The sequence below is a fragment of the Coregonus clupeaformis genome, unplaced genomic scaffold, assembly GCF_020615455.1.
Source record: "Coregonus clupeaformis isolate EN_2021a unplaced genomic scaffold, ASM2061545v1 scaf2911, whole genome shotgun sequence".
Taxonomy (NCBI): Eukaryota; Metazoa; Chordata; class Actinopteri; order Salmoniformes; family Salmonidae; genus Coregonus; species Coregonus clupeaformis.
Genome location: NW_025536365.1, coordinates 25,155 through 52,537, shown reverse-complemented (window position 1 = coordinate 52,537; position 27,383 = coordinate 25,155). Strand labels below are relative to the sequence as shown.

The 27,383-nt window shown below is 41.2% G+C and overlaps 2 protein-coding genes across 4 annotated transcripts; both read right to left on the bottom strand.

The window, feature by feature from the left end:
• Positions 1 to 3,308: 3,308 nt before the first annotated feature.
• Positions 3,309 to 4,442, bottom strand: LOC123489264 (trichohyalin-like). Of its 2 annotated transcripts, none has more exons than XM_045219940.1 (2): positions 4,373 to 4,442; positions 3,309 to 4,248 (listed from the first exon to the last, which is right to left on the bottom strand). In XM_045219940.1, the coding sequence occupies exons 1-2, from the start codon at positions 4,437 to 4,439 to the stop codon at positions 3,377 to 3,379; spliced, it is 939 nt and encodes a 312-aa protein (XP_045075875.1). In that variant the 5' UTR covers positions 4,440 to 4,442; the 3' UTR covers positions 3,309 to 3,376. The 2 variants fall into 2 exon arrangements, with proteins under 2 accessions (XP_045075875.1, XP_045075876.1); XM_045219941.1 differs by having other exon boundaries at positions 3,310 to 4,248; positions 4,351 to 4,434.
• Positions 4,443 to 14,113: 9,671 nt separating this feature from the next.
• LOC121560546 (ADP-ribosylation factor-like protein 4A) lies at positions 14,114 to 16,630 on the bottom strand. Of its 2 annotated transcripts, none has more exons than XM_041873486.1 (2): positions 16,532 to 16,630; positions 14,114 to 15,519 (listed from the first exon to the last, which is right to left on the bottom strand). In XM_041873486.1, exon 2 carries the CDS (start codon positions 15,414 to 15,416, stop codon positions 14,814 to 14,816), a length of 603 nt encoding a protein of 200 aa, XP_041729420.1. In that variant the 5' UTR covers positions 15,417 to 15,519; positions 16,532 to 16,630; the 3' UTR covers positions 14,114 to 14,813. The 2 variants fall into 2 exon arrangements, with proteins under 2 accessions (XP_041729420.1, XP_041729419.1); XM_041873485.2 differs by lacking the exon at positions 16,532 to 16,630 and adding an exon at positions 15,985 to 16,138.
• Positions 16,631 to 27,383: the final 10,753 nt, after the last annotated feature.

Below are 27,383 nucleotides of genomic sequence, written 5' to 3'. Positions count from 1 at the left end.
TTGCCACCCATCCACAATTTGTAGTTTTGTACCTACCCCCCATATTCACCTTTTCTAAATCCCATAGAGGAATTCTTCTCAGCCTGGCGCTGGAAAGTGTATGATCGCCAACCCTATGCCCGCATGCCGCTTCTCCAGGCAATGGAGGACGCATGTGGGGACATAGAGGAAAGCCTCTGTCCAAGGTTGGATACGCCATGCTAGGAGATACAGTACTTCCCTCGATGTTTGGCAAGAGAAAACTTATCTTGTGATGTGGACGAAGTATTGTGGCCAGACCCAGCCCGGAGAAGAGATGAAGCGTAGCTTAGCACTGGTGACTGCCCCCCACTACCATTTCCTGGACTGCCCCCCCGGGACCCCCCACACACAATTGTGTTCTTTACTGTATTCTAAAGAATATACTTTTGGTTTACATATGTTTATGGTTTTGTTGTATGCTGCTGTATACAACAGTAATGTTTGGCCTAATAAATATTTTCTGTTTCTACATTGCATTGGTGTTTACAGTGTACTTGTTACCCCTCTCAGCAGATTACTTTCACTGTAGAACATTGTATTGAAATGTAGATATAAGCCTATGAAAGACCAAAGAGCTTTAGATTTAGAACAACAGTGTTTATATGGTATATCCAAAAATGTACTATTATGAAAGTAGTGTTTGCAATTTGATGCGAATGCTTCATTCTGACATGTGTTTTTGGCATTTTGATTGCAGTGTTACATTTTGAAGGAGATGTGAGGCATTTTACATTTTGTGTGTGCAGTTTTGGGAATTGTGTGTAGAGTTTTGAAAAAAGGCGACATAGTTTTGAAAACGTGTGTAAGCAGTTGGAAAAAACTGTAATATGAAGAAAATAAATACAAAGAAAAGAAGAAGATGACCCTCTTAAAGGAGTAGTTCGCTATTTTACAACTTGATGTTAGATGGTTTCTCACCCTTAAAGTAGCCTATGGGTCAGGAGAAACTGTAATCCATAGTTCAAAATGTTGCAAACTTTAGCCACCACAAGCTAACAATCAATGGAAGTGATGGGGGCATGTGACCATGTAATATAAAAAATGGCCAAATCACTTTTAAGCAACATCAAACCAAATATGGAGTTGATTTGATTTTTTTTTTGCATGCTCACATGCCCTCATCCCTTCCATTGATTGTTAGCTTGTGGTGGCTAAGGTTAGCTGAAGTTTGTATTGGCTGTTTAAAGAAAACTGAACCATGGATTATAGTTTATCTTGGCCCATAGACTACTTTCAGGGTGAGGAACCATCTAAAATTAAGATGTAAAATACTGAACTACTCCTTTAAAAATAAACCTTTTACTACTTTTTCAGAATAACATAATATCCACAAACTAATAAAACTGTAAATCTCCACTGTTTGCATGTATCTTTTAATTATAGCCAAGCCATGCTACATACGGCAATATATACCAGAAATACAGCAAGGTGCTTTGAAGGACTTGCTGTGAATTACTTAAACTCATCAGTCTAATTTCATGCCTAAAGTTCACAGGTCAGTTTTGCCCCACTGTGCCAACCCTGAAGGCAATGAAATGAGGTTGTTAAAGATGAAAATAACATCAAAGGGATAAAGCCATTGACGTTATTCTAGTTACATTTGAAGCACCGTGAACCGCCATAAAAAGAAAGCTTCCCCCTTTCAAAACACAAATATTGGTAGTAGATGATCCCCCGTAGTCTATAGACAGTCTCACAGGCACCAAATATTATGCTGCTATCCACTTACTAAGCTGCCTTAAGAGAATAGCATTAAGAGAGGCTGGGCTGCATGAGCACTCACCAAAACACTTTTCTCAAATACATCTCCTTATAGCACTCAGTGATGTTTACCCCCAACAAATCCTAGAAGTCTCTCTCTCTCTCTCTCCTCCTACTGACAGTAGAAACATTCCCTCCAGACACTTGGCATAAACCAAAGGAGTGGGAATGTATGCATCGGTTGTAATTGCTGTATTATGAATTCCTCTGCACTGCACTGCTGTTGATTTTGCCCTCTCCCAATTCCCCCATTGCATCCATATCAAAGAGGTTTATTTGTATGCTTTATTGTTGAAAACCACAGTTAATGTTAGTCCTCTGGCCCCTCTGCTCCAAAAGCACACACTGTAATTGGGTGTCTTCTAAAGTCATGAATAATTTATGAAGTGAACAGTCTGGAGTTTTGGCCATAGTTAATGTGGGCAGAGGATATGTAGTCTTTGGGGGATTGATGCAAATATGGGAAAGCATTACTCAATAAATTACCCCATGAGATCATCTTAAAGATGGCCAAAATATGACTTTGAAGGGGAAATATGACTTTGAATCCATTAAATGGTTTAACCCTGTTTTAAAATCCCCAGGAGTTTTTCATATTAATGGGTCGTATGTAGCACATACCACTGGAATCTTGCAGTATTACAGCAGATATTACAGTATTAGAGCGGAGCCTCATAAACCACAAATGATCCAAATAGCATGCTTCATATCTCAAATGTTTTCAGTTAGAAGTAAGTGTTGCATCCATTCAACTGGATACACTAAATAACAAATGTTCAGTGTATAGTCTACATTCTCCTGAAAATATACATTTGAAGCATTCCTAAACTTGACCATCAACCTCCTATTGGAGTGATTGGCCTGCAGACATGTTGACGCCCATTTTGGGAGGACATAACTGAATACCCACACTGTGAAGAATTATTGGGCTATAAGCAACATTTCTATTTTAAGGTGTAGGAGGAAGTATCCACATAAAAGTGCCACTCCTAATACTTAAGTGCTGCTAAACACTGCTCTCTATAGTCATTTGCTGATCTAAGGTCAGTCTTGTGCACTGTAATATGTGCTAGCAAACACTGGATTAAGGGAGCATAAACTGATTCTAGATCTGTGCTTAATTAAGGGCAACTCAGAGCAGTGATTTAATACAATGCACTCCCTACCCTCACCTCACCTGACCCACACTGTACCAGCCACAGAGGCCTCACACCTCTCTCTTCAGTAACTCTGTGGAATGTAGCTTATGGTACAGCCTGTCACCACTATGCTTTTACACAACTCAACCAATAACAAAGGCCGCCATTGGAAGTCCTCAAGTTCCAGGCAACTATATCTCTGAAGAATTGTAGTTCCAGGCAAGCATATCTCAGAAAACAGGCAGAGCAACTAGCATGCTATAGTTCAGTCCACAATAATAAAGTATTATTTCTTGATGATAAGAATATACTGTTAACTTAACATTAAACTAGAGCTGACATTTAAGGATATTAACAACAATAGTGGAAGGTTAAGGAGTTTCATGCTGCGTTTGTTTAATGCTGTAAGAAATAAAGTCATTTTTAATGTTGCGGTTCAGTAGAATGAGTGATGACTAACTCGTATTGCTCTCCTCCACGCCCTCCCCTCCTCTTGCCCCTCTTCCTCCTTCCTCTTCGCTCCTCTCCTTAATTGACTCCTTCTCTTTAAGCATCCTGTCTCTCTTCCTCCTTAATGCCTCCCTTTCTTTTTCTAGCTTCTTCCACTCTTTTTCTATGGCCTTTAACTCTTCACTCATAAACATCTGTGCCAAGTCAATGACCTTCCTTTCTTTCTTCATCTTTTTCTCCTCTTTCTTTCTCTTTTCTTTAAACTTCTCTCTCTCCTTGAGCATCTCCTCCTTTTCAAGTAACATCTCCATTAGCTCCTTCTCAATGTGCTCACCAGCGTCCTTCATCTCCAACCTCTCCTCCCTAAGCTCATCTTCCTCTTTCTCCAACATCTGTCTGTACGACACCGCCTGCACTCTTTGTCTCCTCAAATCATTTATTTCTCTCGCAATCTGCCTTTTCTCATTTTTTATGATCTCCATCTCCTTCTGAATCCCCTCTTTCTCTTCATTTAACTGTGCCCTGTCTTCTCTGACCACTTCCAATCCCTCCAAGACTATCCCCTCGTGTTCGTGTAACTTCTCCCACTTTTCCTTCATCCTCGTAATCTCCTCCTTCATCTCCTGTTCCTTTCTGTCCATCGCCACCTTACTCCTGTCAAGTTTCTCCTCTCTTGCTGATAATCTTGCCACAATGGCGGCTTTTGCTTTCTTCATCCGTTCTCCCTCTGTTCTGTAGTAATCTTCCCCTTTCTCTTCGCTCTCGCTGTCTCTTGTCACCTTCTCCTCCATCTCTCCCTCCATTCTTTCCTTTGATCTGGCCATCCTGGACTTTCTTTTCACTTGTCCTCTTTCATGTGATCCACAGACGTCATGAGCTGCTTGTTGAAAGAAAGACAATCAGTGAGAAAGTGGACACACAAGCAACTGTACACACAGAACCAAGCCAATGATAAACAACAAACAGAAGATACACAAACCCTCAACAGATGGTCTCCTTACAGTCTTGTCTAGTGGCCTTTTCTTGCTCAGTCAGTGGCCTACAGATGTGATGAACATAATGCATCATGTATTGTCAAAAGATGACTTAGAAATGGTTGTCATGGTGATGATGATTTCTAGAATGATGCAGGAGTGCCAACATTCTGAATGTATAAACTTTAGAATAAATGGGAAGAGCGGGACATGCAACCCAGAACACACACACGAACACGCACACACACACGCACACGCACACACATACACAAACACACACCTGATGCTCTAATCCTGGGTCATTACACTCAAAAGTATCATACTGACAACTGTAATTTCGGCAAAGCTGAAAATGACAGAGGCCTACTATATAATAGTATCTTTGAATGAGACCACAGGCTGGTAGGTACCTGTAGCAGTCAATGTTTAGCACCACTACATGTAATGACTGTTGTGTTAGACTGCATGGCACAAAACATTGGGTTTGGAGTTAGATTTTGACCATTGTGGATGAGCTAACACCCACTGGTAAGGACAACGTCAACAAAACATCAGGGAGAGTTTTGTTATTATTAGGTTCTCTGCTTTGTTTGTTTAATGACATCATGGCGGGTTATCTCATAATGAATGGTGTCTTGTTTGCTTACGAGGTGCAGCTGGTCATTACTGTTAGAGGGAGGGCTGTTTTCACATTGGTGCTTCTGAATGACTAAACCAAGTCATTGTGAGCGATGTGAGCATTGACTATCCTTTAAACTTACAGGGCAGACTTGTTATGTAATAAACACACAATAAGCCAGTTTGAGATTGTTTATTATTTACTGTCTTTACTGTCTTTCCCATTAAGCTGACAGATCTCAATTGGTCAATGTCCACAATGTGAACCACAGGGCCTAATTTCCATGGATCTAAATCTAAATGTCCATTAATCTGTCCAGTGATTGGGTTAACAGGAAATTATACTCTGACCTGTCAAAATGTCGCCCTGCATAATTCAAATGTTCATTTAGGGAGACCTCCTGCAATCCATCAGAAAGGACATCCCCATTTCTGGGGAAAGCTCGTTCTTATAAGTGCCAGGAGGAAGTTGTTGATTTTCTGAGTGTTATGAAAAAGGTTAGTTAGATAACTGAGAACCATAGCACGTCTTGTGTCAATGGCGAATAAACAGCCTTCAACAAATGTTCGGCTAGTTGGTAGATTGGGTATGATCAGTAACACAATCCTCAGTGTGACCTCTCTGTTGAATCTTACTCCACTCAGGTCCCCGAGGCTCAGAATGTCTTTCTTTCTATTGGAGTTCAAGTAGGACACATCTCTTGCTCTGTCTGCATCACAGGAGGCTGCTGAGGAGAGAACGGCTCATAATAATGGCCGGAACGGAGCAAATTGAATGGCATCAAACACATAGAAACCATGTGTTTGGTATATTTGATACCATTCCACTAATTCTGCTCCAGCCATTACCAGGAGTCCGTTCACCCCAATTATGGTACCACCAACCTCCTGTGCTCTGCATGGACACGTGTTTTATTGGCTGGGTTGTGACCTACTTCCCTAGCCTATAGCACCGCTTGTCTCTCTGCGTAGACTGGGTGTGTGACAGAGAATGGGGAGAGAGGGAGAAAAGGGGGAATGGGGGTATCCCCCCTGCTGTGAGACAGGACAGCTGATGGGGGAATAAAACAGAACCAGCCCACATTATCCCTCTCTCCATTAGCAACTGTGCAGAAATAGGACACCATCCACTAATGTATACGACAATTGATGGCACACTAGCAATTCAAATAGCTCGAAGCGTCATAGGCGGTGTGGAATCTGAGTGGTATGTGGACAGGGATTTCCCTATGTGGTTCAAAATCAAACCGCTTCCTTATAGACTGGTCTTGCATCTTTTGTTTAGGAATGATGAAATGTTGACTTGACTATTGTCATGACAGACCATGAATATTTCTTCCAAACTTACAGCAAGTCAAAAAAATGTCATATTCTATGCCAAAATAAAACCACTGTATTTCTATCATTGATGATCTCCAGATCTTCTGGCGGTATACCCTCACATGACAAAAACGTTGAGATGTTGACAATAGCTGATGAGGTATCATGTGCAATGGGTTTTCCTGCCCAGAGAGTTCCCTTTCTCCACATGCCTGTTGTTTGTCCATCAGTGAACAGTGTGCTCTGCCGCTGGTGAGGACTTCCTGGTTGTACAAGGAAGCACCTGCTCTAGCGAAACAGGTCCTGAGTAGAGCTAGTCCAAATCACAACACCACCCACCCATGCCTTCTCGCACCGGAGGGGCCCATTGTGAGGACAAGGAGAAGGTTGAACTCAAATAACACTCAGGAGTGAGCAAAGTGTTAACAAATACAAACATATATGTTCTTTGTGAGTAATATGGGGTTTTAGAGGGTTTGGCTTTTACTTTTCTTCAACTTTCTATCAAAGTTTTGGGAATATTAGGATTTGCTGACCACAACTCAATACAGTGGGGGTTCTCCCATAAATTCACATGCAAACCATCTCAAATAGGTTTTCAACTTATATTGAGGATTATCATTCTTTACTGGGTGTCAGTGAGAACAGACATATGCAGAATCACTTCGGCTCTGAATGACAGCCTTTGCAGACTTACTGTCCGGCTAACCAAGAGGCCAATTGTAATTGTCTCAAGGTCCACAGCTCAGAATACAACATAAACATCACACCACATCAAGCAGTATGGAATGGGATGTATCCCCGGTGACAGATAGTTAGCCTAAGTGCAGCGGACATCTCTGTGTCGTTTGGCTAACATCCCTGAGTGTTTTTCCCATCTGCTAGCTAATTGCCTTCCTGTTTCTGAGTAATTCATTTTTCCTCTCATTCAAACTTTTCCAGTTACCTGCCAGGCTATTGTGTTGCCCAGAGCGAGTGGGCCACGCTTCAAGATCAATGTCAACAAGCATGCCAGCCTTCCAGTGAAGAAGGGAAGTGTCAGTAGCAGGGTATCAAAACTTCCCAAAGTGAAGAACCAGATTCCACTATTGGGGTATTGCACCTGTAGTCATCTCATCTGTGACCACATATGTAGGATGAAATGCAACTGCATTAGTGGAAAATCTGTATGACAATTACGATCTCTTTTGAGCTCATGTTTAAGGGGAGATAGGCACTGGACTGTCCTTGCCCTTGATGAGGGGGGATGATGGACAACCCCTAAGTGTCCTCTGTGGTTTCAGGGAGAGGTAAAGGTGGAGCCATCCTGAGTCAGATTGTCTTTCTCAGCACAGTGCCTCACTGTATCAAAGACCCAGACTGCATAGATACAAAGCTACATTGTGTTCAGTCAGTGCAGAAAGAGAGATATACTGCTAATGAGCTTCCAGTCTACAGACTCAGATCTGGCACTGAGAGACTCGGCTAGAGTTTCAACTACCATCACAAAGTCATTATCGCTGTGCTTTCATTTCTGTAACAAAGTACTGCTCAAAGGAATCTGTTTGTTTGATCCCATGGAAGAAGAAGCTACGCCTGGGCGGAGTAGTTTCTTATGGAACTGTGGAGAGTCAAGTCCCTTTCAAAGAGACAGAGCAATTAAACTTTTATCAAGTTATCTTGACGTTCTCTCATTCAATGGGATGTTCTTTGGTTATGAGGAACACATTAAATTGAATAGAGTTATTGTATTTCTATGGTTCACATGTTACAATTATGGTGTAAGAAAACCCAATATATTTCTTTATTAATGTATCAATTCAAGAAATGCAAACACTTTTGTGTAAAGGTGTTAGAAAAGGTCTACATTATTGACCTTATTTGGAAGTTGTGAGAGGTAAAAGCAGGAAAGAGACTGTGACCATAGCAGTAGCAGGAAACAGATTGAACGGGAACCACCTGTGCTCATACAGTAGAAAATGATAATGGTTTTCCACAGAAAAGAACAGGGAAAACAGCCATAATGATCACAAGGAGTTCTGTGTGTCTCAGGTTGGCAGAGCAGCATCCTTTGGATGCTTGTCCATTTTAGCATGCCAAGTCTAATGCATTAGGCAAGAGAATCACCATCCACTCAGTCCTCTCACTGCATGTTGTTGCACTTGTAGTTCTACCTATTCTTACAGTAGGCCTTAAAAATGTATATATTGGTTGGACTGTAAATGCTTGGATTAGCATGTTCATTGCAATCAAGGACAAACCAAGATGTGTTAAAGGTCTTGGGTCTAATTCAAAGAACAATACCAAACAGCTTACAACATACTGAAAATGTTGAATTCATATGAAACTGAAAGTGTTGGTCAGTGGTGTCAGAGAGCTGCATATGGGTCACATGGCCACACTAAGGACATAGCAAATGACCAGTAACACCGAGAGGATTACCCTCTTTAAAGGGAGATAAGACCACAGCTTTACTAGGGAGTCCACTACAGGTTATCTGGCCCTTCACTTCCCTCAATGCCATAGAGCAGCTTCTAGGCCAATAGTATGCCAAATAATTCTAACAACACTGAACACACTGTATATCTTCACATTGGATAGGTCACAGTTGTTCTGCTCAATTTAATTGGCTCAATTAATTAGCAACTTGCTACTTGTCCATTATTCTTTGGTAACATCCTGATTGTGACTTATCAAATAGCAGTCATTGATAAACAGCATATTAGCATACATACTGTGGTGGTTTCGCAAATAACCCTAATTTGGTCTTCACTCCAAGCAGGGGAGAATGCTTGAAGAATTTGGGGTGAGTTGAGAGTGAAGGGTTCATGAAAACAGTGGGAGAGAAAGTGATGAGAGGCTTAACTCTGCATGCAACATACAGTAATTGCTTCCATATGATCCATCAGAGAGAGAGAGAGAGAGAGAGAGAGAGAGAGAGAGAATCTGAAGAAACCTGAGTTGAAGAAAATAAGAATCCCCTTGCTTCCTCCTGATAACAGGGTTTCTCTGCCTGGCAGCCTGTTGCGCCTCACTAGACAGGAGGGTTCCAGTGTGTTGGACCCGATGAGTGAGCACTCCAGAGAGAAGCAGTGATGAATGCAGAGGGAGAGCAGGGGCAGCGGCAGGGCAAGGCTCTGCTACCAGGGGGTGGGGCACCAGATGGACTGGGGATCCTGACTTTAATTTAGTTTGATTTATGACTAAGGGGTTCAGAGGGCAATAACCGCCCCATGAGTTTTCACTTGTAGAGAGAAAGAGAGAGAGAGAGAGAGAGAGAGAGAGAGAGAGAGAGAGAGAGAGAGAGAGAGAGAGAGAGAGAGAGAGAGAGAGAGAGAGAGAAAGAGAGAGTAAGGGGTCCCGTCCCGTGTCTACTTCATTTGAAACCTACACTATCATTCTAGTTCATGTATGTCTCTTGTAATATTGTATATTTGGGTTCACTAGCTGACATATTTCACAGCTGTGTATCACTGGGCACACATTGGTTAAATCAACGTCTTTTTACACTATAATTTCAATGAAATGACTTGGAACCAACGTGGAATAGACGTTGAATTGACGTCTGTGCCCAGTGGGACCTTTCTTGCAAGTTACTTTAGCACACACGTTTTGGTTCAACAACATTCTTCAAAGCTGAACACAACCCTAATGTTCAAATTGCTAGCTGTAGCCTACAAATCAAGCCCTGACACTGTAAGATAAGGGTTTGAAGATAATTGAATTATTTTTCACAGATTCTGTCAGCCTGCTAACAGTTCCTAACTCTCCATGCCGACAGCTGAGGACAGAGTGAGAGAGATAGATTAACCAGACATCTCCTCTTACTTCCATTAAAAAAAGAGAGGTGCTGAGACAGATAAGGGGTATGCTTGAGTGCAGACCCATTAAACGCAGACTCCACTGAACCCAATCAATTGCTCTCTTATCTTGACTTTGATGTGGCTGTGGGGCAGATGGTGCAGTCGTACAGCACCCCTCTAAAACACCAGAGTAAAAAAGCAGAGAGCCTCGGCCTGAAAGCAATGAGCTCCTAGAGTGAGCGCCATCCCTGAGTGCCATGGAAATCGAAAAACAGATTGAGGACCCCTAGCCAGTCAGTGGTGAGTGTAAATGATAGGGCAACATCAATACTCCTAGACTCTGTTAAAAGTGTCTGGTTCCATTTTTCAATCCCAATGTTCTTTGTAGTTAATGAACTCTTCCTAAAAATAGTCTTTATGGCACGGCTGTTGAATTACCTTGCAGATATTAGGGTGCCCCCACAGTGTCTCATAGAAAAGGCTTGCCAAATGTCTACCTTCTGTGGACAGAAATAGAGACGTTTCTGATATGTCTACCCCCTGATATGTCAACTGGAATGGAATGGAATAGAATTACATTTTCGTCATTTAGCAGACGCTCTTATCCAGGGAGACTTACATGAGCATTTAGGGTTAAGTTGTCAAAAACGTTATTCTGCACACTAATGTTTAAGAGTTAGATTATGATCCAATGTGATTACTAGCACATCCATTAGATATGACATTAGAGACATACTGTATAGAACAAGAATTTAATGCAATGGGACAAAGAAGATAACCAAGTCATGAGGGGCAACGGCATTAACTTCTGTATCGTATAGCACATTAAACAAACCTCTCAGAAGAACCCTGGATTGCAACTTCATTTTATGTCCGACATCCTTAATATGCATTTAAAAGGTTAACAATGACAGGCTGATTTGAATATCAATGCGAAACAGAGAGGGACCTTCCAGACAAAACAATGTATGTGTCATGTTTCTGAAACAGAGTTCAAAGTAAACAAGTTGGGGAGAGACACAATAATTGGAAAAATACTTCATAACTTGCCTATCTAGATTTGAGCTGCCGCCATCAAAATATATTTTTTCCAGCATCCCCTCACCAAAACAATCAGTCATTTGAGTTGAACCCTTGCTTTACAGGTCACAACTTTCTCTGACGTTTGCCACCAGACAATGGAGCCACTACAAAGCTATGGGGACCTCAGTCTTTCCCCTGTCCTAATCCTTCATACACAAACGAAACGAAAGCCAGATTTCACAGGCTTGTGCCTCACAATGACTAGACTGGTGGGAGTTTTTTATACACACTATATGTGTATGTGTGTGTGTGTGTGTGTGTGTGCGTGTGTGTGTGTGTATGGCCAAATGGCAGAGAGAATGACAAAGTAATCTACACATCATCTCTCTGTCTCTGTCCCCCTCTCTCACATAGACAGTCTCCCATTCAGGTCACAGCTGCCGACGTTCAAGCCCTCTCAGTCACAGAGCTGACAAAGAAATCATCACCTTGACAATGAGCCTTTCAGAGCCTTCCACACAGGGTAAGGCAGGGGATGCCATCACATGACCATGCAGGCAGGCAGCACTGACTTCTATGCATAGCAAAACAGCCCAGATACTCTGTAGGAATAATAGAATCATATTTACATTGCCAGCACGATATCCAAACCAACTGAGCAATATTTTTTCAACATAATCACCACAAGCAACAACAGCAAGGACAACACAATGGTTATTGGTCTTTAATTCCCATGACTTCCAAGACCCAGAATATTAAATTGATAACTTCCAGGAACACCATCATAATAGGAACAATGATACAGAAAGTTATAATCCCTAATTAATAGGCTAATTCATGGATCTATGAGACCAACGATAGATTATACGCCAGAGATCATCAACTAGATTAAGCCGCAGGCTGACTTTTTCTTGAGCGGATGGTCAGGGGGCCAGAACATAATGACAAAGAATATTATTTTCAAATTAAAATCACTTGGATCTGATTTGCTGGTGTTTGCAGTCTATTCTTTTTTTTGCTCAGAAAACTTGGGGGCCAAATAAAATCACCCACAGGGCACCAGTTGGGGAACCCTGTTATACGCCCATCTGGTCCTGTTAACTTTTTCTCAGTCTCTCTTTTCATGCCTCTGAGGATTAATGGAAAGAGAGCTTCCTTACACCAATGAAGAGCAAGAGCAAGATTCTCTAGAGTTCTCTCTGTCTGTCTTTCCTTCCCCCTTTCTTTCCCCTTGCAGGTGGCCCCGTTCACCCTACTTTCAGAGAGGCTGCTAGAACGCTAGAAGAATTCACATGTAAATAGGCCACTCGCTCGCTAAGACAGGAAAAAGAAAGATGAATCCTGTTATGATAACCCTGCATAATAAGCAGCAGAGAGGATTATGCATTATTGCTACTTCCCTTGAGTAGTGTACACAGCTTGAAAATGTATACACAGTTAGAGAAAATATATTTTTATTACACAGGTAGAGAAAACATATTTTCTTCTGACTTGCTCCAGAGACAGACTTGATGTACATTTCCTTGCATTTTGAGAAAGTGAGTTGAAGCACGACATGCCTAATCTCAAGGTTAGCTAGTAGATTAGTGGAATGAGGAGTGGTTTTCTCCTTTCCTACCATTGTCTTCCTAACGCGACTCACAGTTGCCAGTGCAGACGTGAGACAATGCCTTCCCTACAGTAATCCTGTTACTGAGGAGAGGGACTTACTATCGTCACCGAGCTGACCTCAGCTAGGGCTAAGCGGTCAAATAAAACCACCACCTAGATGTCCAGGAAACTAGTTGGGCACAGGGATATCATGTGACGACGGCCATTACAGCCATGAATATTACTTTTCCATGTTAGTTTATAATTGAGTCAGCAAAAGCAGTGTGGGAAAGGAAACCAGCTTGAGGATTTCCAAAGCTATGTCCAATCCTAATCCCTAGTTAATTACATCAGCGGATCAAAGGGAAGAGACCCTGCCACCAGGCCCGTATCAGGATCTGACCCCAAAACAGGGATAAGGAGTGACCAGTCCCATGATCAGACTCACACTCACTCCCAAGACCTCCCTTTCCCTTTCCTAGAACGGAGAGCAGGAAGTGGGAATAGCGGGAATATGTTGCTGCCATCCAACAGGGTTTCCTTCCTTGGAAAACAAACTGGGAAGAGTTGCTCAACACAGATAAGGAGTGACACCTCAACATTAATCGTGGACCTGAGGGCAGTACTGTCTTTCTTTGAAACCTGATGCATATCAATCAAAGATAGACATTGTAAAATGTGGTGTAGGTTTAACATTACTAATATCATTTGAATTAGGAAAGAAAGGACATTGAAATGGCATCTATAACATACAGGACCATTACAACCAGGTCTAATAATTTTGTCAAATATGTCTGGTGAACCAAGAGCAAATTCTGCACTTGAAGTGGAGCATTGTAAAGAACAGAACAACAGGGGAAACATATGTAAATATAGGACTATATTTAGTAGGTCAACTGTTGCTCCCCCTGTTGCTCTACAGTACAGGGTTACAATTGTTCTAAAGGGATGGGTGAGCAACAGGCATCACTTCACTGAGCTATGTGACAACAGCCTCTCCCCATCACAAACATGCTCTGCCTCCCCAGCCCCCTCCTGCCCCAGCCTGTTGTACAGGGTATGTTGTCTGGCCTGGCGTACACAAAGTAGACTGCCCTGACTGCATTACTGAGCCTCTTGGCTCCAGAAAACATAAAAGGACTGCAGGCCCTATAATCACACTGCAAGTAAACACTCAACCACCATCACCTCAATCATATCCGTCTTGTTTACTTTCAGAAAGAGAAATAAGGGAGATTCATTATCCATCAGTACAAAGTGTGAGCATGAGCAACCAAGACTCATTTTGATTTACTTCAGTGTCTTTCAAATATGAGAATCAGAGGACATACATTTTAAACATCTCATCAGGCTTATCAGATCTGCAGAACTTCTCAAAAAATATTATGACAAATAATCAAAATAGCAATATATCCTTCATACAAAACAAAAGCAGTGCTGTAAAGAGGCTTTATTAAAGATGAAAACATGAAAAACATATCCCATCTATTGTCCATGTGGCCAATAGGGACCCAGTACAGTAGCATATTACAGTTGGCTTCTTTTGAAGCAACTAAACTCTTTATGTGTAATAAGCTCTATTGGGAAACATCAAGGCTGTAAACTCCATCATCAAAAAAGGTCATCTAAAGTGCATTAACAAACAGACAGCAGAGGTACACTACACAGACAAAAAGCGCAAGACTGTACCTTCCTTTTGAGAAGGGAAGAAAACATTTAAAAGTAGCTTACAAGGTTCAAAAGTTCCCTTTGAGGAAGACCGTGTTTGTTGTCCTTCCACTAACCTTTTTAGAGAAAAGTGACATATTATTTCTGTTCTTCATCAAACTCATGTCATTTTTGGTATTCGATTTTGAAGTATCCATTACTAATGGTCTAATACCAAGGATCAAAACCATTATTTAATCATAAACCCCAAATCCTTTACCTTCCTAGTGCTTTCTCAACCACTAAAAAGAAAGAAATACTTAAGATGAAGTAAGAGATTTTGCTGTCTGAGACACGATATACCTACAGTTTAACATTGACTGATAAAACTCAGTGTGCCAAGCCTGTGGGAGAACTCCTATATCCACCCAGGTGCGAGAACATCTTGTGTCCTTCATTTAAAACAAGAGATTCAGTTCACTGCTTGATCATCTCTTTTTCTTCTGTTGGCGGAGCATCTTTCTCCGTTTAAGGATCATGTCATGGAGTCTCTCCATGCCATCTTTCAGTCCGTCTCCTATGATGGCACAGGTGGGCTGCAGGTGCCAGGGCGTGCCAGGGCTCAGTTCCTTCAGAGCTAGCGCCTTTTCAATCTCAGCCAGGCTCAGAGAGTGCCTCAAGTCCTGCTTGTTAGCCACCACCAGCAGTGGCACTCCCTGGTTGTCTCCGGTCTTGGCGATCTTATGGAGCTCCGTTTTAGCCTCCTCCATGCGTTCGGCATCTACAGAGTCCACCACGAATACGATGCCGTCGGTACAGCGTGTGTATGACTTCCACAATGGACGCAACTTCTCTTGACCACCTACGTCCCAGAAGTGGAAGGTCACCGTCCTGTGGCCGCCCAAAGACACATTGACCTTTTCTGCGTTGAAGCCTTTGGTAGGCACTGTGTTGACAAACTCATTGAACTGTAACCTGTACAGGACAGTCGTTTTACCTGCAGAGTCCAGTCCCAAAATGGCGATATGGAATGACTGAAAGAAAGGGATTCTCGAGAGGAAAGTCTGTGGTTCAGATAATCCATTCCCCATCTTTTCTCATGTGGGGAAGAACAGGTGGAATAAATGGGTTGGTCCACTTCTCCAACAAAGATGATTGGCACTGATTATATTCCAAATGGATTGCAGCAGTGACCTAAAAACCAAACAAATATTACTTTAGTCAAGCAAAGATAGGACACAAATATAAGTCTACCACATAAACTTAATCGACACAGAATACCTATAGCATATATATAGGTGATCAAATCAGTTATCCAGGTGTTATTCACTTATTGAGGGCAGCATATAAACTGAGTACTGCCAAACGCATGACATTCATTGGACACCCTCAATTATATAGGCTGAAATGAAAATACCATGCAGAAATACCGGACTTTGTCAAGGTACGCTACACACTTGAATTTTAGGCGGCAGCAATGCACAAGCCTATTGCCAAGGATAGGCGCGCAAATTAAAATTAAGTCGATAGGCATACAGATGCTGACAGCCAGCAACGTCACTTGACGTGATACCAGGCTCTCAAATTGCGGCATGAATCTTTATCATAGGCTACAACCGTTCCGTCCAGCCAGATATTTTCTTGCGGGGCATCACTTACATCTATCCACTCTGAATATGCGGATCTGTGTTCACGAGGTCCAGTAACATGTTATCCAATATTCACAATCCAGGGCTTCTGATGACTGTCGCGCGGTCAGAGCGTTCTATTATTTTACTAGACGGTTTCATTCCCATACAATAATACTGCAGTGCAGTTTGTGTAAAACTATGCTCACGTTCGAGCAACCGATTGGTTTAACTGGAAGCCCATCAATAATGTATCCATTCAAAACACGCCCATCACCTGTTGCTGTAACGTCATTATTCCAGCCAATAGATGTATTATACTATCATTACACCATACTATGCAACATGAACCATGCCTATAATAAAAACGTATCTGATATTAGGTCAAAGTCTAACCATAATCATTACGAATGGTTATTAACATAGCATAGCAAGCCAAGCCAAGCATTCTGTAGGCTCTATTCGTAAAAAGTCGTAGTAAAAGAAAACAAAAAGTTAAATAAATGTCACAAAATAGTTTGTAATACAAATGTATTAAAATGAACAACTTATTGAACTATAAAAAATGCCTAACTTACCGTTATTAATTTTTTTGCAGTGTTCGTGTGTCGCATGTGGCTTGGTTTGGGTTTGCCCACACGCTAAACAGCGCCGCCCCATGATGCATCCTTATCTTGTTTTCTTTCAAACTGATTGGTCAACGGTACAAAATGTATCCCACGCATACTGATTTTATAATGAGAATAATCACAAGATTAATTGTATAAATTCTAATCCTGCGGTATCTATTGAAATAATGTTCATTATATATGATATATTTTATAGTAATTTTAATTCATAATAAATACGCTAGCCTATGTTTTTATAAATAGCCATTGAAGTTTACATTTAAAATGGTTAAGGTATGGGTTAGGTTAGGGACGTCCCAGGGATACCGGATTGCACTGGCCGTCAGGTGCAAAATGCCCAAAATGGTGGTATTTATTTACAGGTGCAGAAGGTTAGCTTCCTTTTAGGCAGAGTGCCTTCAAACTAGGCAAAGTGCTTACAATTCCTCACACAGCTGAGTTTATCTGAACTCTCCCGAAAACGAGCCACCTGAGGCTAATAAGGTTTTTAAAAAAAGAACCCAACCCTTAACACTGGGATAATCCAAAATGCACATAAAACAGGTATTTCCTCAATTAAAATAAATAGCCTAATCAATACTTCACTAGTTTCAATACCACTACCCAATACATAATACATTTCAACACATCAGGACATAATATTACATAAATATTCAACGAAGAAAGATATTAGGCAAACACCCATCAACAAATAACATTGTAATTATTAAGCACAAGTACCTGTGGGATAAAATGTGGACATGACCAATGCGCGCCATCCTGGTCAAACCAGTTTACAAACAGACAGAGGAAGAGAAAGAGGCCCAACTCGGCGGAAAATCTGTCTCCCTACAGCAGGTAGCGTTGTTTCGCCCACCAAGCAAGGAGTTTTTGTATGGAGGTCAATGAGAGTGTCGAATTTAGTCAACAAAAAAATGAATGGCTTATTTGCTACGTGAGGTTTATTTGATCGATTAGTTTCGTAATGGTTAAGTTGTTACGAGTGTACTGATATAAGTAGGACAAGTGACATCCCGGCAACTTTGAGATTTTTTTTAATTTTTATATTGGAGGTGGATATGCATACTCATGGCATGAGGCTAGTAACATTGCATCTCTCTCCATTGAATACAGGCAGTTGACGTCAACAACCCTAATCGAATATTAAAAAAGGATTACAATAATGAGATGTATCCACCAATCCAAAGAAAGGATAAGCGGGAGCTAGACAGCCCGCCTTGCTGACAAAGGTTTTGTTAGGGCAGAGAGACTTGTATCTTGTCAGTATATCCATAGTCTCTGGTGCAGAGGGATATATATGGCCAATGTACCACAGCTAAGGGATGTTCTTAAGCATGACGCAACATCTTACATTTTTACATTTTACTAGAGACTCTTGTCCAGAGCAACTTACAGGAGCAATTAGGGTTAAGTGCCTAGCTCAAGGGCACATTGACAGTTAATTTTTGTTACCCAGTGAGTTTAGGGATTTAAACCAATACCTTTCAATATTTGACTTGACTCTCTTAACTTCCGTTTCTGCCGAGTGCCTGGATTAAGTTGTTGCGTGTATATTACCATATACCTGACCCATAAGGTGCCTTATTGCTTTTACAAACTGGTTACCACGTAATTACAACGGGAAAAATATATCATATAATTTTGGTTTAACCACCCCAGTTTATAACAAGGTTTAGGAAATCTGTGGAATTCTTCTCTGAAACATTTGATTATGGAGTTCCAATAGCTAACTTGTCTAAATATTGGTATTTTTTATGTATTTTATAGAAAGACACATGTCATGAGTCTAATTCTGATTTAACAATACATATCTAAGTTTAGCTTTTTTATTTAACCATAACCAATTTATTTATTGTTGTATATTTAAGCTGGCGAAATAATTGATCCTGATTGCATGGTACTACCCCCAGGTCAGGAATACAATGTGTAGGCTACAACTTCTAAATATACAATTTTCAAATGTGAGATTTGTATATATCCTACAAATGTAGGGCATGTTTATATCAGGATGTCTTGTAATCCAGGCTCTGTAGCACGGCATGACAGAGGAGGACCCATGGGCGGCGCACAATTGGCCCATTATCCCCAGGGTAGGGGAGGGAATGGCCGGCAGGGATGTAGCTCAGTTGATGAGCATGGTTTCTTGCCAGGATTGTGATGAGTTCCTATGACTATACCAAATATATATTAACTGTACGTTGCGTCTACAATAAACTAAAATCTAAATTAACTTTCATATGCTGAACAACCATTTTGCAATAATTTAGTTCTGGGTTCAAAATTATTTGGCTGCTCTCTAATCTCTTGTGACCAGACTCTACACTGTACTTCTAATGTATTTCATAGATCTGTCATGATACAGCGGAATGTGATAGATAAAGAGCAGCATTAGTTCGGTGCTTTAGAATTTCGAAGGGAAGGATCATTTGCCCTATAGACTTGCCTAATTTGCAAGAGAGAGGTTGGAGCTCTTTGTTCCTTCTCCACTCCACTGCAGTATGACCCATATTTAATTGAGCCTCTGACCAATTACTCAAGACATTAGTTCTGGATTAACCGAGATTAGCTTCTTTCCAATTGTCCACTTAATAGCATATAGCCTACATTTTAGAAATGAGTTTCAATGCATTTATCCTTCCAGGTTACTGGGTTATCTTTGTTGCCTATTGGCTTGAGAGAATAAATTCCTATTAGCTAATTTTTAAACCAGCCATATCTTTCAAAAAGAGTCATGGCAAGGGCAATTGTTTTGCAATGAACTCTATAGTCTAGCCTATATTATTGTATTTTCATGATACCTTGAATACTTTCGTTGAGCTATAGCCACTTTCCTTTCTGTGAATGCAAATATTTATCCTTCCCAATTCCTTGTTTGGTTTGTTGCCACTGACATTTTAGCCAATGCACTTATCACTGCACAGCTGTGGACTCCATAGACGACCTAGGAGATCAAAGTGTCAGACAGTTTTCCAAGAGCTGGAGATCTTCTCCTCTACTCTGTCCATGAAAGCACTGTACACTCATACCATTGCCTGTGTCTCTGAAAGAAGAAAATACTTCAGAAAATTATATCAGTACAACGCACCCAGATTATACTTTCCTATATTTATTGCCAGTTTTCTGCCTTATGCTCTAAGCTTTAGATTAGCTTAATATTTCCTATAGCTTTAAAACATATAGTTAAAACAATAATTTTACATCATCGATGTCATCATAATATCACATATCTCTGTCTATGAATTTAAGAGTGGTTACATTTTCTCCAGCCCCCAACTAACTTTTACCAAAACAGTGGTGGCAAATCGTTTGCTTTAGCACTTTTGGGTTTAACAGCATAATAACATACGTGCTTATTAATTCAACACACTCACCTATACCAAACAACATACCATTGAATTAAAATGGTGCGGGCCCTATGGCAGGCTGGGTATAAACCAGCCCACTCACAGTGTAGGAGGCAGATTTTGAGGCCATAGCAATTTAGGGAGTGTGAGCCTGGCCTCCCATCTAGGCTCTGTTGGCTTATAGGTGTCCATCTTCCCCAAGGTTCCCTTGATAAATGTCTGTTCGATCTGGGTCCTTTCAGATAAATAAAACCAGTGTCACAGTCGGCAGGATGTTGCTGAGTTTTCTGTGCAACATCAGTGTAATGTAGGTATAGTTTTTGATAAAAGGCCATGACATAGCTTTCAAATGATAAATGGATGATGCTTAGGAAATTGTCTAATTACACTAATAGAGCGATATCCCCACACCAATATCCAGGAAAGCTGACTTACTTATACTCAGGTGCTGAGTTTGAAGTTCAAGTGACCAGGATCCCTCAGCTGCAGTAACTATATTTGGCATATCATCAGCAGAAAGCTGAAATGAAATATTTAAAAAATTTTTTAATATATTTGTTCACCATCTTAATATTCAAATCTATACTAACAACAATTTTGTACCATCTTTGTCATAATAATAGAAATCACAATAACATGTTTAGAGGTGTTATGTTCCACGCACTATACCCGGTCTAAAGTTATGTGTTTAGGGTTCTTGTAGGTCACAGGAGGGTATTTCCCTGTTTTAACGAACATCAGCTTGGATTCTAAAGAGCCAGGAGGTCTGTATGATGTATGTTTGCTTGAGCTTTCTTATTCTGGTCAATCTCAGTAAGTAGAATGTTTGGGGTAACTCTGTCCACTCTGAAGGCTGTCTCACTGGAGGCAAGTGACAGTAAATGTTGTGTATGTATTTTTTGTGTTCTTCCTTCGAGGACACTCAGAGATGTGTAGAGTTTAGGAAAAAATCTGGTGGCTTCAAGTTCCATGGATCAACCTGATGTGGAGAATAAACGGATAAAGCCTTTGCTTCGTATGGTGGCCAAGTTCAGGTGTGAAAATACTGTCTTTTTATTAAAATAAACTGATGTTGAAGGATCCAAATAACTGTTAGAGGTCATTGTGATATCTCAGTCCTGAAATTGAATGAGCGATAACCTGTTCAGGTGCAAAAGAAGAAAAAAAAGAAGGGCTATTGAACTTCTCAACAATAAGGAAGTAGAAAACTCTCAAGTGTCTAACATTACACACATTTTGCTTCAACCTCTTTTAAAAACATCAAGCGGCGTTGACCAGGGATAAATCATTTTACTCTAACCTGGAATTTCAAAGACACCAATCTGTTACAGAAGACACGTGTTCAGAAATCACTGCAAGTTCAGGTTGCACTGTTTGATGTTATGTAAGGGACAACACAGGGAGAAAGTGTTCAATACAATAAAAGTGGTTGCTAAGTGACCAGGGTCTGGAGACTTTCCATAAAGAATATGCAAAATGCTGAGCACAGCAGGAGACTCCGCTAAAAGAGAAACTTCCCAGCAACCGAGGAACAATGTGCCATCTGAATGCCAATATCAACCCTCAAATTTAAGGACCCGTCAGATTAGTAAAGACTGACTAAGCAATTTTGAGGCATATGAAATAATGCGGTCTGCGCTTGGTAGACTTTCTATCCTGAAGGGTAGTTTTCGAATGTGTGAAATTTAGTGTAGCTTCTTAGAATATTTGATTAAATCTAAAGTGTTTGTCTGTTCACAAATGTGTTTGATCACTGAATTGCTATGAGTAACAGAATATAAAATAATATGGTAATTTACACAGTCAGGATGGGTAGACAGAGGCAGCTTGGTCTCGTAGATTAGAAGTAACATAGTAAATGTAAATCCAGGACACTCAAATTAGTATGATATGTTACGTTTGGTATGGTTACATAAAACAGAAGGTTACTTAGTCGGGTTGGATGGGTGGGCGTATAACACGAACGTCTAGCAACCCAAAAGTTGCGTACTTGAACCTCATCATGGACAACTTTAGCATTTTAGCTAATTACTTACTACTTTTTAGCTACTTTGCAACTACTTAGCATGTTAGCTAACCCTTCCCCTAACCTTAACCCTAACCCCTAGCCTAGCTAAACTTAGCCACCTAGCTAACGTTAGCCACAACAAATTGGAATTTGTAACATCATGTAGTGTATGTTGACACCTGCTCGTCAAACATCTCATTCCAAAATCATGGGCATTAATATGGAGTTTGTCCCCCCTTTGCTGCTATAACAGCCTCCACTCTTCTGGGAAGGCTTTCCACTAGATGTTGGACATTGCTGCGGGGACTTGCTTCCATGCAGCCACAAGAACATTAGTGAGGTCGGGCACTGATGTTGGGCGATTAGGCCTGGCTCGCAGTTGGCATTCAAATTCATCCCAAAGGTGTTCGATGGGGTTGAGGTCAGGGCTCTGTACAGGCCAGTCAAGTTCTTCCACACTGATCTTGACAAACCATTTCTGTATGGACCTCGCTTTGTGCACGGGTGCATTGTCATGCTGAAATAGGAAAGGACCTTCCCCAAACTGTTGCCACAAAGTTGGAAGCACAGAATCGTGTAGAATGTCATTATGCTGTAGCGTTAAGATTTCCCTTAACTGGAACTAAGGGGCCAAGCCGAACCATGAAAAACAGCCCCAGACCATTATTCCTCCTCCACCAAACTTTACAGTTGGCACTATGCATTCGGGCAGGTAGAGTTCTCCTGGCATTCGCCAAACCCAGATTCATCTGTCAGACTGCCAGATGGTGAAGCATGATTCAACACTCCAGAGAACGCATTTCCACTGCTTCAGAGTCCAATGGTGGCAAGCTTTACACCACTCCAGCCGACACTTGCCAGCCGACGCTTGGCATTACGCATAGTGATCTTAGGCTTGTGTGCGGCTGCTCGGCCACGAACAGTTCTTGTGCTGATGTTGCTTCCAGAGGCAGTTTGGAACTCGACAGTGACAGACGATTTTTACGCGCTATGCGCTTTAGCACTCGGCAGTCCCGTTCTGTGAGCTTGTGTGGCCTACCACTTCGTGGTTGAGCCGTTGTTGCTCCTAAACGTTTCCACTTCACAATAACAGCACTTACAGTTGATCGGGGCAGCTCTAGCAGGGCAGAAATGTGATGAACTGACTTGTTGGAAAGGTGGCATCCTATGATGGTGCCACGTTGAAAGTCACTGAGCTCTTCAGTAAAGCCATTCTACTGCCAATGTTTGTCTATGGAGATTGTATGGCGGTGTGCTCGATTCTATACACCTGTCAGCAACGTGTGTGGCTGAAATATTCAAATCCACTTATTTGAAGGGGTGTCCACGTAGTGTATCATACGTTTTGCAAATTCGAAACATATTGTACGAATTGTAATTCGTAACGTATCATACAAAATGGATGATGGACATCCACAAATTAATACATACCATACGAAACGTAACATATCATACTAATTGGAGTGTGCCTGATTTATCTTTACTATGTTACGTCTACCCTTGAGTCCAGGTTGACAGAGGGCATTTCTAATTATTTCTGAATTATTAATTTGGTCTCCAATTGCTTACCTCTTGTCAGGTGGGGTGAGGTAAAGAAGAAACCACTAGATGGCACTACACACTCTAAGTGAAAAGTATGTAGTGTATTGATAACATCAGTTGAGGAGGCTCTACTGTGTGTGTGTGAGAGAAAGAGGATGTGTGCGAGAGAAAGAGGAGTCTGCATAGGTGTAGAGAGGGAATGTCTCTTGTTATACGTAATATATATATTTCAGCAGTTCTCTCACTATTTCAGTTAAATTCCGAGGCGTATTTTCATCAGTAAGACACAGTGTAGCCTACCTGGTAAGTAAAGAGTTCATAATGAATGCTTCATCAGAAACCCTCTAGAGACAGGCCAGGACTTGGCATGCAGAGATTATGCCTCTTCCAGACCCTGACTTGCTATCATTCTCTGAATCAGACAGCTGTTTTATGTCTACTATAGCTACATGGAGATACTTTTACAGACCAAGCCTCCCAGACAAGTCTGACTGTCAGCAGCAAGTTCTGTCCTGCACAATACATTTCCATCTTTCATTATGTCTTTGTAACAACCGGCCCAATAGTAAAATGAGTAGCCCCCTCCATCAACATTTTGTGGTCATTGTGAAATGGATCTGGTCACATTTCAGTGTTTTGTCAGCTTTATCCCCAAGCAACAATGAAGTTGTTGGACATTACGGTGTATAGAATAATATCATGAGTTATTGTCAAGGCTGTTTCCTCCATTCAGGTCGGTGCTCTCAAGGCAACTAAGAGAAACATACACAAACCATAACTGCATTGATCATGGTATTCAGTTGCCATTGTGCTATGCCAAGTCCTGTTCATTGTTCTATGAAACAAAGAAAAGCTATCAGCCATCTAAATGGTCAATTGTGCTATGAGTTAAAAAACAAATTGGCATTCTGAAAGAAACCTTTCTCTCTTTTTTCCCTGATAGATTCCCAATATCCTGTAGCGAATGAGGATGGAACCTCAGGTCTTGACACAGACAGAGGAGGTCAGAGGTCACAGCTGCAATTTATTGGGGTCAGACGTAAAGTGGAGGGGATCCCCTTACACAAATACATATCTGCATGTGGGAGAGTTTATCCACGCAGTTGTTGTGGTGGCTTTTTTATTTGGGCCCATCAGGACAGCTGACAGAGAAGCTAAAGGCAACAGGAAACCCCGATACAGGCCATACAGCCCCCTGTAAAGGAGTTGACCCCTAATGCCCCATAAAGCTGAGATAGAGCACTTGGTTCAACCTTTGCCTTTTCAGCTGTGTCTTAGAATAGTGCTCGCCATTGTATCCAGTGTCATTTACAGCTACCATGCCCTCAAGGTTCGGTTGTACCAATTATTGTGGGTTTTTGTCAAAGCTGTCAACCTGAGATGCCAGTGTTGACCCTCTGTTTAAGTACACTTAAACACATCCCACTTAACCCCACAGTAAGTTAGTGGAGAGTGCCAAAGCAGAGAACTGTCAACGGTGCCTAATTGCTATATTGTCTGAACACAAAAAAGTGAATAGCCCAGACAAGTCACGCTGTAAAACAGAGAGATATCTCTGGTAGCTGTAGGTGTACTGAAAGAAAGAAAAAGACACAAAGCTAAATACAGATTGAGAATACAAAAGAACAAATGGCAGCCGATGGTATATGTGTGGACTGTGGAGGTGGGCTGTGGAAATGGTTCTCCCATTAACTGCTTGGGTTCATTACTAAACTGTCTCCTATTTCCTCCCCAGCCATTCTCCAGCTCAACGCCCCTCTGTCTGCCTGGGCCACAGCCCGTCTCTGACCGATGTACCAGAACCCGCCGTCTGTTTTTACCGTTGTTTAAGCACGGCCACAAAAGTGACTGTGGGTCCTAGATCCAGCTATTCCCACACATCCCTCCAACTGTCTCCCCTCTCACCCCTCCTCCCTTAGGTAGGACTACTTTTATCTTTGTCTAGAAAGAGGATGTTTGGTCTTGGAAATCAAAAAAGCAACACATGCAACAGTGGAGAAGCCATCTCTCGCCTCGACCGGGATTGGTTGCCTAGTTAATTGAGACATTATGTAATTATTATACAAGAACAAGACCTAAAGTGAAGAAACAGTATGATGAAGTGCTCACTGTCTGGAAATAGTTCTCCATGACAATCAAAGGGTCAAGGGGAGGTTCATTTCCCCAGTGCATTGGGTTTAAGTAAGTACTTTCATCCTTAATTTCAGTGAACAGGTTGCAGTGTAAATCAGGGTGCTGGGTCAATGTCATACTTAGATGTCATGTCAGAAAAGGTGGAACACTGTGTGCATATCTAAAAAGTTCAGAGGTCAGGAACTGACATGAGACCTGATGAAGACCTCATAGTTTAGGTTGTTTGTGGAGCACAACAAGCAGTGTGAGGGTTATTATTATTTACTGTGCAGCTAGGGCACTAGAAACAAGGTCATGCATATCGACAGCTTTAATACTGCATAGTGTCTAGTGAAATAATGAAACTATTTCCATCGTTTTTACCATGTTCTATAATAGCCTCCCATCCTTTTTGTCTGTATAACAATTGACAATGTCGATATACCAATCTGCTCAGCAGTACCTCCTTCTTGGCAATTGATTATAATGAGCATCACTTTCTCAATTTCTCCATAGTGGCATATTTCTATCAATAAGCAGAAGTGGGCTGGGCAAGTGAGCACATGTCTGGACGTGTGTATGGCTTTGGCCTCTTGAGTGGTTCCCTGTTGCAACACCACTGGGCTACATGGACAAAGTCAGTCCGTTAATGGCCCTGTAAGGCCTGTCACTAGAGCTATCATTTACTTTTCCTAGTGCCAAAAAAATAATGGAGCCTGTTCTGTCTTTATCTTTAGTATTTTGCTTCCTTTGTTTTGTTCTGTTGGTGAAATAGTTCAAACTGTGTGTGATTTAGTAGTAGGTGTTACACTGTGATGTAAATATTGTATGTGAGAGGGACGCGTTTTGTGTTGCACAAATTAGGGGCTAAAAGTATAAATAATATAAATACCAAAACCATGTTGTGTGTACATGAATTTGTGCAATCAGGGTTTGTAGGTGGAGGTCAAGGTAGTTACACACTGGTTTTGTTCCATGGTTCCATTAGCTGATATCAGATTTCCCACAGGAGGTATAGGAAGTAGTGTTATTTTCTCCTCACTCCATGCATGCATAACTGATTGTGATGGGGAAAATTGCACAAAATGAGGTCACGTGTTTAGATTAAACTATCAAATTGTCAGTTACCTGTATTTGTTAATTGGTGAGATCACTTATTCTTCCCCCAAGATTAGACTTATACATGATTGTATACAGTGTTCACATGGTTGAAAAACAAAGTGATTAGGAATGCACAAGATTTGACCTAATTACTTGTTATGGGAGAGAAACTGCATGAGGGGGAATATCTGTGCTTTATCTGATAGATTTTCCAGACTCTCACAGGTTGATGGTCCAGGAGATTTACGAGCAAGAGGTTGTTCCTCCCTCTGCCTGAGAGTCGAAAGGAGAAAGCCCTGGACAAGACAGTTAGAGAACCTTTCTCCAGCAGAATATAAAGGTCATCATGTGAAAACCATTCTATGACCTTCAGAAAAAAAGATCACCCATCTGATTAGTTTGTTTGTTTTTCATGAGCTCTTTGAGCCCACTGAAACCCCCCCATTAAGGTATCAGTCCTGTCTTTATAGAGATATTTAATTATGTGTTATGTAATTTCAACAGTTCTCAAACAAATGTCAGTGTGGGATTTCAATGTGTTATTATTGAATGATGTCCACAGCTATGGGGAAATTGCAGTCTTTATAAACACAATTCAACATCTGGTTTCTGGTGATCTGTCTCCTTTTTATGTCTCACACACATTGCCGTTATATCATAGGTTAAACTGGGGCTCAGCAATTAATAGCGTTTC

What these genes read in the sequence shown, in the direction of transcription:
- LOC123489264 (XM_045219940.1), bottom strand. Translation starts at nt 4,439, where the DNA reads ATGATGCATTATGTTCATCACATCTGTAGGCCACTGACTGAGCAAGAA. An exon ending in AAAGGCCACTAGACAAGACT is followed by an intron (nt 4,249 to 4,372) that starts GTAAGGAGACCA and finishes TTCAACAAGCAG; the next exon opens with CTCATGACGTCTGTGGATCA.
- LOC121560546 (XM_041873486.1), bottom strand. Translation starts at nt 15,416, where the DNA reads ATGGGGAATGGATTATCTGAACCACAGACTTTCCTCTCGAGAATCCCT.